The sequence below is a fragment of the Podarcis bocagei genome (assembly GCF_964188305.1).
Source record: "Podarcis bocagei genome assembly, chromosome: 6".
NCBI lineage: Eukaryota > Metazoa > Chordata > Lepidosauria > Squamata > Lacertidae > Podarcis > Podarcis bocagei.
Window position 1 is genome coordinate 4,928,411 of NC_138130.1, and position 17,477 is coordinate 4,945,887.

Here is a 17,477-nt window from a genome sequence, read left to right on the forward strand (position 1 = left end):
TGCTGATAACACCTGGCAGTTTAGGAAGAGGCACACAGTATTTGTAAGATGTCTAGACAGGTGTAGCCTGACCAGTGGAGTAATCGCCTCTTGGAAACAGCGTCTCTGCCTCTTACTGCAGGGAGTGGGAGGCATTGAGCAGTGAGGTGAAGGAAAGTTTGGGGCTGCAGAATAGCACCAGTGGAAGCTCTGGATTGGCTCTGCCAGTCGACTGCACAGCCCTGACCTCACCACTGCCTCAGTGTCATGGTAAGCAGCCATAACACTGCTGGTGGAAGGCTATTGCTAGTTATGCGCTATCAGGCAAGTCACTCCTGGTTATTGGAATAATTTTGGTTTGTTTAAAAGACTCTGGTGCCTCCTTTAATGCAAACTTGAAAATTAGAGTAAAAACTGGAGGGTGGGGAAAATACAGTTGTGATAATCCCAGTCCAGGGCAGTGAAGTCAGTAATTTAACAAGCAAAGGCTTTTTTGAAAATGAAATGCCCTGGCCAAGCAGGATTTGATGTTTAATACGTGGTTTGGTCTGATAAATGTGGCTGGAGCTACGGACAAAGAAGCTCTGCTTCCGACTTGGGATAATTTATCCTCCACGAAGGAGGGAAGTTGCAGCAGGGCTTTCAGGCGAATGCTAATGCCATACCTCTCTGGTCCTTGCTACTGTTTTGCCTCTGCCTGTAGTCCTTGGATGCCTCTCTCTGCATCTGAATCCTAACAGTTATCTTGGCTAAAGTCCTTCATAAATGCTTGACCTTAATGCTTGTTCCCTTGCTACTTACCAATGCCAACCTTAAGTCCTCTGGTTTGATTCTGTTTTGCACCCCCCCCAATGAGCAAAAGGTTCCTGACCTTTGAAAGGCTCCTCTAAAAACCTCCCTGTGTGTGACAACTAAACAAATCCATTTTTGTAATGTAAACTTTGCATGATAGGTGGTTTGCCATTTCAGTTGTCTATAAACATCTATGCATTTTTATGATATTATAATAATGAATCCCAGCTAACTGGTTTAGTTGCTAATTAAGGGCTAATTGACTTCATTGGGAGTTGGCTCAGGCAGTAATTGCATCCAAGTCTCCGGGAAAGGAAAAAAATCTCTCTGGGCAAATCATAATGTGATTGCTAATGTTGTATTTGGCACCTGGATATTAGAATGTGGGTCTGAGATTTCTGCATCGGCAGAAAAACAAATCTTGCAGCAAGAATGTCTTGTTCAGATTGTTTGAATAAATATATACTTGAAAGTTAACTACATACTCTGGGCGGAATCACTTGAGCATTTACTGCATAGCGACTGTTTTAAATCTTGCCCCATGTCCGTTCCTTATATGGAGAGCCAGAGGCTTGAATACTCTGGCCTTCTGGTAGCTGAGCACCATCCATAATCAGATGGAAAAAGAGCATGTGCAGGGATGCCACAGATACCTGCAAGCTTCCTGTTGCAGATACATTTCCTAATGGCTATTACATGTGCAATGGATATTACCATATCAGTGAAAAAAGACCAGCGGTTTAATCTGCAAGCTGTTGTGCAATTAAGGTAATTATACATTCATGGCACAAAATGATTCAGATCTGCATTAATTTATACAGCTTTCTTTCTTACGGAAAGCTTGGCCTATCACGCAATATCCAGAAAACCAAAGTGCTGCGCCAACAAGCACAAAACAACACCCCCCCCCCCGCAGGGCCACAAATCCAACTTAATGGTGTAACATTGGCAAATGTCAATAATTTTTCCTACGTAGGCAGTTATCTTTCCACAAGAGTCAACATTGATGGCAAAATCTAGCATCCCGTGAGCTTTGTGAGTGCAGTTTTCTCTGGATAGAAGCATAGAGTGTTTGAGGACTGGGACATACAGAAACCAAAATGCTTGTTTACAATGCTATTGTACTATCAACTTTACTGTACACTTGTGAAACAAGGACCACTTACGAATGCCATCTCCAACTCCTTGAAAGATTCCATCAATGGTGTCTCCACAAATTTTTACATATCACTTCGGAAGACAGGTGAACTAATGCCAGTGTACTGGAAGAAGCAAAGATCACCAGTGTCAAAGCAATGATTCTTCAACATCAACTTAATTGGACTGGTCATATTGTTTAGATGCCTGATTTTCGTCTTTCAAAGCAACTCCTCTATTCCCAACTTAAGACTGGAAAGCATAATGCCAGTGGAAACAAAAGGGGTTAAAAAAATGTAGTATAAACACCAACAACTTGGAATCACTGGCCTGCGAGTGCTCCAGTTGGGGAATAGCCTCAAGGACTTTGAAGAAACACAAACTCAGAACGAAAGGGAGAAACAAGCTAAGAGGAAGGCATGTTTGGCAAATCCTCACCCTTGATCAACTCCTGCCTGGAAACCTATGTCCCCACTTTGGAAGGATGTGCAGATTCAGAATTGGCCTCCACCGTCACTTATGGGACACTGTTAAGACTATATTCATGGAAGACAATTTTTTTTTTAATAATATTTATTGCAATAATTTAAACACAAAGAAAAAGAGCAAAGAAAAAACAATACATTACATTACAATACAAAGACACTACATAACACTAAAAACTAACAAGACAAAACAAAAACAATTTAAAAACACATCAAAAAAGAAAGAAAAGAAAAGAAAAAGAAAAAAAATCCAATATCTTGTCTTTCACATATTTCCACGACCTCCTCATGCCTCCCTTTTTGTATTCCACTTCTATTAATTATTTCAGCAATTCATTTCCATCTTCCCCTGTTTTCTGTCCTATAATTATCTCAACACATTTTAACCTTATTTTTCCATTAGTACTCTATTAATCTATTTGTACTTAATTCCTTATAACCTTTCTACTGAAGCCATATCACTTCATTCCAACGTTCTTCTAACATTCATTAATTTTACAATATTTCTGTAAATAGTCTTTAAACTTTTTCCAATCTTCTCCCTGGTCTCGGATTCTGCCAGTCATTTCCGCCAGTTCCATATAGTCCATCAACTTCATCTGCCTTTCTTCCCTGGTGGGTAAATCTTGTGTCTTCCAATACTTCGCGATGAGTATTCTTGCTGCTGTTGTTGCATACATAAAAAAAGTTCTATCCTTCTTTAACACCAATTGGCCGACCATGCCCAGGAGAAAGGCCTCTGGTTTCTTCAGAAAGGTATATTTAAATACCTTTTTCATTTCATTATAAATCATCTCCCAGAATGTCTTAATCCTTGGGCATGTCCACCAAAGGTGAAAGAATGTACCTTCAGTCTCCTTACATTTCCAACATTTATTATCGGGCAAATGGTAGATTTTTTCAAGCTTAACTGGTGTCATGTACCACCTATAAATCATTTTCATTAAATTTTATCTTAGAGCATTACATGCCGTAAATTTCATACCTGTGGTCCATAACTGTTCCCAGTCAGCCATCATTATGTTATGTCCAACATCTTGTGCCCATTTAATCATAGCTGATTTCACCGTTTCATCCTGAGTGTTCCATCTCAACAGCAAGTTATACATTCTTGACAAATTCTTAGTTTTTGGATCTAACAATCCTGTTTCCAATTTTGATTTTTCCACCTGGAAACCAACTTTTTTGTCCAATTTATATGCCTCCATTATTTGGTAATAATGGAGCCAATCTCGCACTTTATTTTTCTATTTTTCAAAATTTTTCATATTGCTTTCCTAACAATATGGTTTTTTAATGCTTTATGTACTTTTACCTTATCATACCACAGATATGCATGCCAACCAAATACGTTATTGAAACCTTCTAAATCCAACACTTCAGTGTTTTCAAGAAGAAGCCATTCTCTCAGCCAGCAAAAAGCAGCTGATTCATAATAAAGTTTGAGGTCTGGCAGGGCAAATCCACCTCTTTCTTTAGCATCAGTTAGTATCTTAAATTTTATTCGAGGCTTCTTGCCCTGCCAAACAATTCTGGAAAAATTCTTCTGCCACTTCTTGAAACAATCCATCTTATCCAAAATTTGCAATGTTTGAAACAAAAATAACATCCTTGGCAGCACATTCATTTTTATCACAGCAATTCGGCCTAACAATGATAGCTTCAAATTTGACCATACTGCTAAATCCTTTTTCACTTCAGTCCAACATTTTTCATAGTTATCCTTAAATAAATTCACATTTTTAGCAGTCATATTAACCCCTAAGTATTTTACTTTTTTAACCAATGTTAGTTCTGTCTCCTCCTGAAACTTCTCTCTCTCATTCACAGTTAAATTTTTCTCTAAAACCTTGGTTTTCGTCTTATTCAACTTGAAACCTGCAACCTGTCCAAATTCTTGAATCAGTTCCAGTACCCTTTTAGTACTAGATTCTGGCTCCCATGGAAGACAATCTTACTAAGGTACGAGTGATCGTCAAAGAAGGAATTTAGGCAGCTGTATGGGTTTTTAAATCAGGAATATGGCACAGAAGTACGCCAACTCTGCATGTGACACACACAATAATGATTGTTTGTGCTTTAGAATGAGGAACAGCAGACACTAACAAATATGCAATGCACAAGAATGTGGATACACGTTGCCAGGCCCTGTAGGTTAGTCAGGTTGCACACTGGCTGAGCAGCTTGGAAGGGCCCCCAATGGCCTGACCTGGCCATGCTGCCATTCACCGGCCTCCCTTCAAGACCCCTGGATCATTCTCAGTTGCGGGCAGTGCTGCAGCTTTTGAATGGGGACCATGCTCAGCTCTTATCTCCTTTTTGGAGATGTCCCAGCCTATTGATCTATTGATTGCATAGATCTATGGACTGGGACATTGCATTTTGGCTAACATAAGATGGTGGGCATCCCCATTCAAAGTGCCACTACCCATCCTCCATGAAAGCATATTCAAAAACCTGACGAAGGGTGGCATCAAAGCAGTAGGTGTGAAAGCATGTGGCAGCCACAGGTAGGGTGTCCTGTTTGAGGGGTTGTTGGGGGGGGTGGTAGCCCATCATCAACACCATGTAAAGGGTCCCCTAAAATCTGATGTTGGCCCTCTGTGCTGCAGAGTCACAGATCTGCTTTAGCTTGTAACTGTGCCAAGCATAAGATACTAGCTTTCATCTGGTTTACACAAACACCATTTGGGGAATCCAAGGGGCAAAGTTGGTATGATCATACAGATAAAATTTTGCCACATGAACTTCTAATTCATGCTTAGACTGAAACTTAGACTGAAACTTAACTTTCAGCTAAGCATAAAGTCTTCAGTTTCAGTAGTGTTGGTGAAGCATTTGGAGAAGCTAGTATTGCTAATCGTATGACTTGCGTTAAAAAAGAAAGTTCTAATGTACTTGAGGTGCAAGATTCTTATATACTGGATGAACACATCATATTTCACCCTTGCTGCTTGATTACATTTATCCCAATATATTCCAGTACATGAATTGTGGCAGCAATGCAAAGGTAGCAGTAAATATAATATTTCATTTGGTTGGGTGAGAAATTCTTGGTGTATTATTGAAGGTATTATTCAAGCATTTTGGGAAAGGCCATTTTTTATTAAGAGAGAACTCTTGTTAAAGAATAAATAGCAAAGTTCATTTTAATAAAAGTAGCGTTGACACTGGTGTCTCTTTCATTAAAATATAAACAATATTTTTATTATTGGTCTAGGAAGTTGGTCTAGGAATGTTAGTTATGGTGGGCATAATTCAGCCTCATTTAAACTTGTTTAAGGCTGCACCTTGTTGAATGCAGTAGGACTTACTTGTGAGTGAATATGCATACAATTACTCTTTATGCCTCACTCTTTCTTTGTTTTTCAGTTGAACAGCTCATTATGCATGTTCACCCTAAGCAAATATGTACAGAATTGCACTGTAAATCTTTTCCATTAAAATTATTGGGAATTAAAATGGTTTGGTTTTTGCTGGATCATTCCTCATGTGTTCCAAAATTTCTCACATATTATTTTTGCACAAGGCTTCAAGAACATCAATAAAATAGGACGATCCTTTGCACCAGCCCCATTGAAGCAGTTGGCATGGCACACTATTTCAGTATGCTTTGCACTAGAGCATGTCCCAAAATGAATTTAATCACTATCCAACAGATGGCATAAGATGTTTTCTATGTCTGTATACTGGAATGAAACAGTAAGCTCCAGTCCCCCAATATGAATTAGGTGCAAGAGAAGAAAGATCTGTAATCACAAAACCATTGTATCTAAAAAGGTTGACCATCAACCAACTCTGGTTTTGAAATATTATATTTGTTGGAGCGATCTTGCTTTAAACATCAGCCAGTTCTAAACATAGGAGCCAACTCCTAGGGGGTGAGGTCACTTTAAGGTAAAGGTAAAGGTACCCCTGCCCGAACGGGCCAGTCTTGACAGACTCTGGGGTTTGTGCGCCCATCTCACTCTATAGGCCGGGGGCCAGCGCTGTCCGGAGACACTTCCGGGTCACGTGGCCAGCGTGACAAGCTGCATCTGGCGAGCCAGCGCAGCACACGGAAACGCCGTTTACCTTCCCGCTGGTAAGCGGTACCTATTTATCTACTTGCACCCAGGGGTGCTTTCGAACTGCTAGGTTGGCAGGCACTGGGACCGAACGACGGGAGCGCACCCCGCCGCGGGGATTCGAACCGCCGACCTTTCGATCGGCAAGTCCTAGGCGCTGAGGCTTTAACCCACAGCGCCACCCGCGTCCTCTGAGGTCACTTTACCCCCCCCCCAAAAAAATAATTGACGAGGCTGGCCCTCCAAAGTTGATGGGCATTGCCAGTCAAATAGTGTGTGCACACCACATCTTGTGATTATGTGGGATGGGGCTTACCTGCCCCCCAATATTTCATTCAAGTTGGCACCCCTGGTTCTAAAGCTTGTTGAAATAAATAGACCCCACGCCTGTATGCTAAAGTTTCATACAAACAGGATTGCTTCTTAATGCGAGTTGCCTACAGAACTTTAGGATATTTAAGCCACTTCCTCAAACTACTTACACAATCAAGGATTCATCTAAGGAAAGGCATTTCAGTCCCATTGCTTCTAGCGGTAGAAGGTTCTTAACTCTCCCACTGACATCAGTGAGACCCCACCATGTTTCTGTATGTCTTGATCGTGCCTTAAAGCTGTGTGTGAAGCATTCACTTTTTTGAAGAATATGACAACCTTGAACAAAAAAGTAAGGTCATGCAGAATTGTTAAGGACTACTGGGAAATTATTTATAATGAAATGAAAAAAATGTTTAAAACAGCACCCCCCCAAAAAAAAACAGAGGCTTTCCTTTTAGGAAAGATAGAGACAGAGGTACCCAGGGGTCAGAAAAGGTTATTTATGTATGCAACGACAGGAGCTCACATTTTGTTACCCAGAAATGGAAGGTGTGAGATGTCCCAAAGTAGGAGGAAGGTCAGCTGAAAATGATGGAATATGCAGAGCTAACAGCCAGCAGGGTAAGAGAACAAGAAGGAGTGGAGGAAGATGAATGGAAATTATTTGTGGAGCATTTGGAAAATAACTGTAAGCAAGTGAAAATGCTGGCAGGATTAATATATATTCAACAGTATAACTGAAATTAAGATTATATGAAAAGGGGAGGGATAGACGGCAGAAATAGAATATGCGGTATGTTTTGGAAGTATAAAGGAACCATGGAAGGAGACGAATGGAAGTTGTTAGATGTAATGCTTTATATTTTATTGTGGGAAATGTATATCTGAAAATTTGACAACTTCATCACTTTTACATCTCCCCCTGCCCCCAGAATGTGGAGAACTTGGTGGACTAGGGCCTGGGAGATCAGGGTTAAGATTCAAATAAAACTCATCATGTGATCTTGGGCAACACACTCTTTCAGCCTAAACTATTTCACAGAGTTGTGAGTAGAGTGGTACCTCGAGTTACAAACCCCTCAGGTTACAAACGCTTCAGGTTACAAACTTTGCTAACCTGGAAGAGTTACCTTGAGTTGAGAACTTTGCCCCAGGATGAGAACGGAAATTGTGTGCTGGCGGCGCAGTACGCCTCTAGTTAAGAACAGTTTCAGGTTAAGAACAGACCTCTGGAATGAATTAAGTTCACAGCTAGAGGTACCACTGTATAACATGGGGAAATGGAGAACCATGAGTGACAGCTTGAATGACAGCTTGTAGGAACGGAGAGAGGATATAAATAGCGATGAGGAATAAGAAAATATGCAGCCTGTATGATCCTGAAGCAGGTGTGCTAGGTTTGGAATAATACAAACAAACCCACATATGAAAGGAAAAAAAGAATCTAGAGCACAGTGGGAAGTGACTATTCTGGTGAAGCTCCCTGATCCACTTGACCCAAGGCTGAGCTACCTTTGCTTTATGTACCCTATAGAAAACCCTTCCCCATCAAATGATCAACACGCTGTACCCTTGTTTCACCCACACTCATGAGCACAGGCTTTTTTCAAACTTTTGTGTGGGTGCCTCCCTTTAGAGCACACAGAGTGCCTCACTTTCAGGCCCAAAATCGCCTTTTGATAAACGTGTCTCCTCGTGACTTTGCAATAGATTCATCACTTTGCTCCAGATTCAAGACAAAATTCTGTTGCACTGATATCTTGAATTCCAGTGCAAAAATCAAACCTGTGAAGATTTTGCTCAGCTCTAGTCGCTAGTAAAAAATAAAAAAGGAATTAATTCCAAATGAATTTAGAAATAAGCATTTAAACTATTGAAATGTGCTACAAAACATCTGACCCTCTAAATGGGTTCAAGCGTAACTTACTGTTACCAATCACAAGGTCATTGCTGTAATTTAAGTGCCTCGTCCGGTGCGAAGGTGGGGGGGAGCATTTATAATTGATCGAGCTGTTCCAAATGCTTTGCTCATCTCTCCAGACCACTTTTTCAGCTGCCTGAGGTTAATCACCAAGTCCACCACATGCTAATGCCCTCTGTTACATCATAATTAGGATGAGACTGACGGAGCTGGGGAAGGCTGATGAAATTATTCATTTTTTCCCCCTGAGAAGCCAGATGTTGCCAGATAGATTTCACTTAATTCTCTGACAGCTGCAATAATAGGCGAAATATGCAGCGGAGACTATAGTGACACTGATAATGGCATAAGGAAAGGAATGAGAGGCGTGCTGCGTGGCTACTTCATTATGATTATTCATTACGGTGGATCACCTCGTTTTATGTGGCAATTAGAGAAGACTGGGGAGGGATTTAGTGGCCAAAAATGTGGAGTTATTTTAAATCTGCAAATAGAGGCATGTGTTAAGGCTATGATGGTATATTCCCAATCAGCAATTCACCATGGTTCTGTGGTACTTTGTAATAATAATAAAGAGTTCCACAGTACTGAGCTGGCATTCTTAGAGCAATGGATTATTAGGGGACATGGAATCTCCCAACATTCCTACCTACCCATTTCACTGTCAGTGTATCTTTATTGATCATTGAAACTGTTCAGTGGTCAAGATCCAAAGATCCCACAGTGTAGGCCCATAAAGGTGAACACAGCGCAGCTCACCAAGGCCTTGGTAGAATTCCTAGTTTTATTAGCTGCCCAGACTAGGGGAGAAAATAGAAAGTTGCTGAGTACTATGTTAGTCTACAAATGGGATTAGCAGACTTCAGGTGGCTGGTGAACAAAAGTTCTACATAATGATACCTCTTGTAGGTGCATACTAGCCTAACAGTAAGGTAGAAGAATAAAATAAACACAACAATTATACTTGGAATATAGCAGAACTACATTCACTAGCAATGAATAATGACTAAACAAACAACATTGGAGAAAACATATTAATCAGCCCCTGTGGTACTTAATTTTAGAAACTCTTTATAGAGAGGTCCATTTTCTCACTCCTCAATGACTTTTAAAACAATCAATCAGTTGGTCAGTCATCAGGTAGAGACTTCTATCCTCAGAAACAAGCCACTGCAAAAGCATTGGGGGAACTGAATTTTGGGTCAACTTGTAAGGGTTTTTGCAACATTGCTTTGTATGTTACCTTGAATATAAATGTGGAAAAGTAAAGGGCTTTTGGGAGATGATTTACAATGAATTGAAGAAAATGTTGAAATATACATTTGTTAAGAAACCAGAAGCATTTTTACTAGGAATAATAGGTAATGAGATTAATAAGAAAGAAAGGAAATTGTTTCTATATGCGGTGACAGCAGCAAGAATATTGATGCCCCAGAAATGGAAACAAGAAGAACTACCCACGATAGAAGAATGGAGAATGAAAATGATGGACTATGCTGAACTTGATAAATTAACAGGAAGAATCCGGAATCGACGCCACCATAGATTCACAGAAGACTGGAGTAAATTTACAGAATATATGCAAAAATTAAGTGATAATCAGATAATGTTTGTAAGTTTTAAAGAAGTTTTGTGAAAATATTAATTAGAAATATTGTTAAAAATAAGGTAAAATATAAAATAACATTGTAGTACAATATTAATTCGAGAAATGTGAAAAAAGTGAGTAAAATGGGGGATTATCAGGCAAGCTGAGGGAAGTCAAAAAGGAGAAATTGGTGATGAAGAGAAAAGATGTTTTGACTGTATAATTTTGTATTGGAAAATGAATAAAAAATTTATATATATAAAAAAATATAAATGTGGAACGGCATTTTTAAAAAATAAATAAAATAAGATATTGAGAGCAATTCAGTGTCACACTATTTTGATTGTTTCATCAGGACAAATATTTCAGCTTGCTGGCAGAACCATACCCCCTCCCCTCACCCTCCATGCTGTTCCGGGGGTTATTCTGACATACACCCCCCTAACCAATTTGAGGGACATCGGGGGAAGAGAGGTGAGGGAAGTCCCATTGCACCAGCAGGACTCATTTCACTAGTTTCCACTAGCAACTCAACTGTTTAGTTCAGCCCAGGCCTTTACAACTGTTTACATTGCCTCATCAGAGATATCGGAACTACAGACATTCAGTTAGCAACTGATTGTTACTTTAATTTATTGCCTCTTGCTCTTCTGTTTCCATAGAATAAGCTGCTATTCTGTGACTTTTCAACTTGGCTTCTACGTCAGCAGATGTATGCTGTTTTTATCCATGAGAATACAAATCAGATCAAAAATATCTTTGCACCAACACGTTGGTAAGCAATTTGTGGTAAAACTTTTAACCAAGTACGTCAAAGATAGTTAATTTTTGCAAATCTCAAATATGTGTATTGTTATATGTGGTGACATAAAATAATTTTAAGAAATGGGGCGGGGGGTGCTTTACATTTCAAGGAATGTAAATGAAATGACCCAGATTTGCATTTTGTGTGCATGTTTAATTTTCTTTTGAATTCAGCTGTATTTTCTTTCTTTCTTCTTGCATTAAATCATAATAAAAAAAGATAGTTAACTTACTTGAGGTAGAAAAATATTTATCTTCCAGGGTATTTCTGTTTTTCTGTTTAGGGATAGAAAAGCTCTTTCTTTTGAGTTCTCCCCACTCCCAATTGATCCTTGCTATGAACAAATACAGTTCACATTTGAGTATGTTAAATATGCAATGACTTTCAGAAATCTCGCCTGTTAGAGTAGAAATCACTATCTCTGTCACAAATGTTTGGACAGCTGTCCATTGTCTGTATAAATTAGAAAACTGTAACAACGACTGTCTCTGAAGAATAACATTTGATAGAACAATGATCTGAAAACAGCAAGAAATGAACCTGTTGTGTTTGGCCAGTAATACATTTTTATTGAACTATTTGGAACCAAAAAGGGGGAAGTTAATCCTAGGTCTTTGGTCATTTTACAGAAACTAAATGGCAGGGGTGGATCCTGTAGTCCCCAGGGGCCCAGCCCATCTGGATTTTAATCAAGTTGAGGTACATACTGAGCTTCTCCTCCGTTTACTCATACTGTGCTGCAAGATGGCAGACCAGTGGCAGTGGTTGAGGATACACTGAGGTGGGTGTCACAGTGTCCCATTCAATTTAGTGGACCAGCCTTGAGTGTTTATTTGGTTCCAACATATTCTAATCCCGTTTTGGTAACTTTGGTGGCCATTCCAAAATTTCTACACAATATTGATTTGCCTCAGGGCCATAGAAAATGTGCAAAAACAAGTAATCTATTGAGTATTTTATTCTCTCTCTGTGTCTCTTTCACTCTCTCTTACACACACCTTATCCACAAATCTTTTTTCCCCATGAAAAAAAATCCTAGTCCAATTATTTCTTTCTAGGTAGGGCTGTCACAACTCAATGCTAGACAGCAGTTAAAAGCAGAAGAATTCCAAGGGGAAATCCCATAGGAGAAACAGAATTTTCTCTCAGCCTCAGCACAGTAGGATTTGTGGTATGGTAGCAATAGTTTCTCCATCAAATTTCCAAATTGTAGCCCTACTCTTTTCCATTTTCATCTATATGAATGAGTGGGGGGGGGAGTGTCCATCCATTTGGATGAAGTGCAGAACAAGAACAAACATCAGGAAAATGGCTAGGGGGGAATCGCTAAATCAGATGATGGGAAGGATGCATTTATTTTTGCCTAGGGAAGAAAAATAGCTTCTGCAGATAAATTAGTATGTTCTGCAGTTGAGAAGCTTTACTTAGCAGACATGAAGTTTCTCCCCTTTCAGAAGAAAGGTCAAAGAAAGCCTAGAAGAATGGAGCCCAGATGATCATTTTGGATATTGATTTATGTCGCACTTACTAAGACACATGTACCATAATGTCTGAAGACTCAGTAGCTAGAGACTCCTTTTACATTTGAGATGCTGGAGGCAGACACAAGAAAAATGATACCTACATACCAAGTAAGTTCCATCTCCAGAAGGCAAACACTAGCATGAAACTAGCTAAAAGAGTGTAATGAGATAATGAAACACTTTGCTTTCACAGTCACTTGCTGCCTGGACATATTTATTTAATCCTGGAGCCGGCCATTGAATTCACTAAAGCTAGAAATATACTGAAGACCAGTGAAATGTAGTGATAGAGCAGGACCTGCGTTCCAGTCACTGTCCAGCTCTGAAGCAGGTTACCTTTATATATTATTATGTAGCTGAATATATTTGCATAGCTGTCAACTTGCAGATTTGAAAATAAGGGACCAGCAGCCAAAATAAGGGACCTGTGGCCTCACCTGTTCCAGGCACTCCAGTCTTCCTGTCCTCCTGCAGTCTGGTCAAACTCATGCTGGTAGCTTCGAGAACACTGTCCAACCAACTTTGTAACCAGAGGTTCAACTGAATAGAATCTGAAACACATGCACCACAAGGCCTATGAAGCCTCAACTTAAGATGGCTCCCCGGTCTGGCTTTGCACTGCAAAGTTTGCAGCAGCACGTGCAACAAAATGGCGTCCAGCATTCAAAAAACCCCTCAGCTTGCATTAACTAGCCACACACAAGGCATGCAAGCTCCACCCCCCAGTCGTTCTTAGACTTCTTATTGGGTGAGCAACACAGCCAAGCAACACAGTTGGAGCCTCCCTCCTCTCTGGCCGGCAGGGAGGGAGGGAGAGGAGCTGCTTCCTTTGAAATTTAAGGGACATTTAAGGGACATCATCTAAGGGACATTTAAGGGACATCCATCAATAAGGGACAGCAGCGGGACATGGTGCTGGAATAAGGGACTGTCCCTTCAAATAAGGGACACTTGACAGCTATGCATTTTGGATAGAGGACGGTGTCACTGAGAGCAGATAATGCCAATAGATAAAGTGTGTGAGCATAAGAAAAGATAATAGAAATCAACTGGAACAGAGAGGAATCAGATGGATTTTTTTCACATTGGCAAATATGTGCATAAAAAATTCAAAGTAGCTTAGCGGTAATATAAACAGAGAGAGAGAACAAAGCAGTCAGTGACACAGACTAACAAATTCTTCGCATTCCTTTGGGGCAGCCTATGCAATGAAGGCCCTGTTACTAGTGATAAATATTTTTTGCCAATTATTTTTTAAATTATTAAAAATCGTTACCGAATTAATACAATTTAATACAATTTTCCAAAACTGGTTTCCCACTCCCCTTACAATATATGTCCAAGATAGACTCCCATTGCTGCATTAGTTCTTCATTAGTCTCTAGTTGACATAGAATCGTAGAGTTGGAAGGGTCTAGTCCAAATGGCGATCCAACCTCTGCTTAAAAACCTCCAAGGAAGGAGAGTCCACAAACTCCTAAGGGAGACTGTTTCACTGCTGAACAGCTCTTACTGGCAGAATTTTTTTCCTGAAAGTTTAGTAGGAATCTCCTTTCTTGCAACCTGAAGCCATTGGTTTGAGTCCTACCCTCCAGAGCAGAGAAAACAAGCTTGTTCCCTCTTCCAGCCTTTAAGATACTTGTAAATGGTTATAATATCTCCTCTAAGTCTCCTCTTTTCCAAGCTAAACATACAGTACCCGGCTCCTTCAAGCGCTCCTCATAAGGCTTAGTTTCCAGACTCATTATAATCTTTGATGCCCTCCTCTGCACACGTTCAAGCTTGTCAACATCCTTCTTAAATTGTGGTGCCCAGAATTGGACACAGTATCACTGGTGTGTTCTGACCAAAGCAGAATAGAGTTGTACTATTACTTCCCTTTACCTGGAGACTATACTTCTGTTGATACAGCCTAGAATAGCATTAGCTTTTTTGCTGCTGCATCACACTGTTGACTCGTGTTAAGCTTGTGGTCCACCAAGACCCCTAGATCCTTTCCACATGTATACTGTCAATAAGCCAAATGTCCCCCATCTTATATTCGTGCATCCGGTTCTTCCCGCCTAAGTGCAGAATCTTACATTTATCCCTATTGAAATTCATTATTGTTAGTTTGGGTCCAGTTCTCCAATCTGTTAAGGTCATTTTGAATTCTGATTCTATCTTCTGCGGGATTAGTTACCCCTCCCAGTTTGGTGTCATCTGCAAATTTGATGAGCATCCCCTCAATTCCTTCATCCAAGTAGTTTATGAAGACGTTGACCAGCAAGTGGCCCAGGACAGCATACTGTGGCATCCCACTTGTCACTTTTTCCCAAGATGATGAGGAACCACTAATGAATACTCTTTGCGTCAGTCAACCAGCTACAAATCCACCTAACAGTTACCTCATTCAACCCAGGTTCCTTGCAATAATATCATGGGGGACTTTGTCAAAAACCTTACTGAAATCAAGATACACTATGTCCGCAGCATCCCTTTGATCCACCAAATTTCTATTTTTATTTTTAAAAAACCTTAGTAAATTGAAAATTACAGAATATGCAGAATTGGCTAGTTTGACTTGTAAAATTAGAGATAAAAAAGAGATTGTCTTTAAGGAGAACTGGAAAATATTTTTAGATTTAAAAACTCAGTGTAAATATGTTAAGACACAAATAGGATTTGACTGAGAACAGCAGTGGAAAGGTCAGTGGAAGTTTTTTGTTTTTTTGTTTTTTGTTGAAGCAAAGGCATGGAGTAACTAAAATATGCAGCATGAATCCAAACTTTGGGGAAACCTTGGAGGAGGCGGAAGTTCAAGGTTGAATCATTGATTGTAAAACCTGAAATGTTGTTAGATTATTTTGTGTGTGTGTGTGTGTGTGTGTACACAAACAAACAAACAAAAAACCAGTAAAAAGTTATCAGGATTTTCTTTCTCTCTGGATTCTATCTGCATTATTTAAGTGACTTTTCTAACAGATTATTCGTATAGCCAGAAGTCATTGTTCTCATTTATGTCAGAAGCAGGCCAGTGGTGTTTTTTTGGTTTTGTTTGTTTGTTTGAAAAAAGGAGGAAACCTAAAGATTAAACATTTTTAGCTGAGCATTTTAAATGAGACCCACAGGTGTTTAAAACTGTGCAGCATATCAGTAGTGGCATTATCAGACAGCCAGGATTGGTTGTGTTTCTCTGTTGCAAATATACTAGTGGCAATTCTAGGGCTGTTGCAGTGAAACATGTGTACTGACTAAACATGATGGGTTTTGGCATAAAATATTTTAAAAACACAATGAAATCTGTTAGCATCTCTTGTGTTGGCTCAGAGTTGATTTTGCCAAAGAGATTTAGACGTTTCCATCCTGTCACCCCCACTCTGGCAACTGAGTTAATTTGGCAATGGAGATTCTCAATATTGGTAAACCTACAAGTGTTGAATGTCGCTGATAATGAAAGCTTACTTAGTCCACTGAGTGCACACACTTCCTCTCTCTTTCCCCACTTTTGCATATCCTTTGTTGTTGGGTGTGTGTTTTTTAACACAGATGCTGTATACAAGAAAGTTTAATGATGCTGCCTTGTCAGAGAACTGGGTCACCATATTGCTGCTGATTAGCAAGCTGTTTCTGAAGCAACCTTTGCTTATGCATTTTTTGAAAGTTACTTTCATACTGTCATAACTTCTGGAGGGCACAGATGTTCCCTTCCAATTACTCTTAAGGAGATTTTAAATCTGAACTGCTTTGGTTGACAACTGCACTGTGACGATGCATACTGAAATCAATCCCCAAATTAGCTACCTTTTTTGTTCAGAATGGCAAAGAAAGTTTCTCTCAGTTGTATATAGAAACAATGAATGATATCCAGCAACCATCAAGAGCTGCCAGGACTTACATGGTCACTTTTTTTTGCTAAAGCTGCTTAAATGAATGCCAAGGGCAGACAGGCATGATGGATACTAATAAGACTATGGAAGATTTTGTTTACCAAATCCTGATTTGATTGCACTCTACATTAGTCAACTCAGATGAAATGCAGCTTCATATACTACGTTATGCTCTTAGGAAGGGATATCAAAACACAAACTACATGCACTGTATGCCTATGCAACACAAAGGGTGCAAACATATGACATACAATTATTTTTCAGTAGTCATTTTCAAATGTGGACCACATTTTATAGATACACTCTGAACATTTATAGAACTAATACATGCATGTGTGTCCTCTGATTCCCTATTCTAGTATACTTCAACTTATTTTACAACTGGAATGGGAGTTTATTTATCACATCTGCATCCTGATGTTTATATGAGTTCAGAGTGGCATGAACTTCACAACAAACTTGTTTAAGGTTGAGAGATGCTGTGACTCACTAGGCCTGTGTTATTAGTTGTATAAATCACCAGGATTACTAGGTAGCCTTGTGCAGTGAGGCTTACCTTTTCAATGAGGGAATGATACTCAGCTATTTCTCTCATCGTAACATGCTGTGCAGCTTCACCTTAACCCCACATGCCCAAACCAGTCAACAAGCTTCATAATAATTTCCCCTTCTTCAACTCTGACTCTCTAACCAGCACACACACAGTGGTTGCTCATTCTTCCAGTGTCAGCAATTCCCAAGTGACCTCTCTAACTAATAAAAAGGCATATTTTTTATTTTTAAAAAAATCTCCATCCATGCTTTCACAAAGTATTTCTCATTAAGTTGGTCAGATAAATGGACTGAGGCATCGTTAGTGGGTGGTTTCCTAGACCAGATGGATGGGAAGTTGCCTGCTCTTGATGGGGTTACAGTCCCTCTGAAGCAGCAGGTATGTAGCTTGGGGTACGCCTAGAACCATTGCTGTCGCTTGAGGCTCAGGTGGCCTCAGTGGCA

General features: G+C 39.8%; 1 protein-coding gene across 1 annotated transcript in view; it reads left to right on the forward strand.

The window, feature by feature from the left end:
• LOC308588515 (uncharacterized protein) overlaps positions 1 to 17,477 on the forward strand; it is a gene marked incomplete at its 3' end in the record, with an annotated part of 49,968 nt that overhangs the window by 21,784 nt on the left and 10,707 nt on the right. The window contains exon 3 of the mRNA XM_081196924.1: positions 10,947 to 11,059. Coding sequence (XP_081053050.1) covers positions 10,947 to 11,059 — 113 coding nt within the window. The remainder of the gene's footprint in view (positions 1 to 10,946; positions 11,060 to 17,477) is intronic.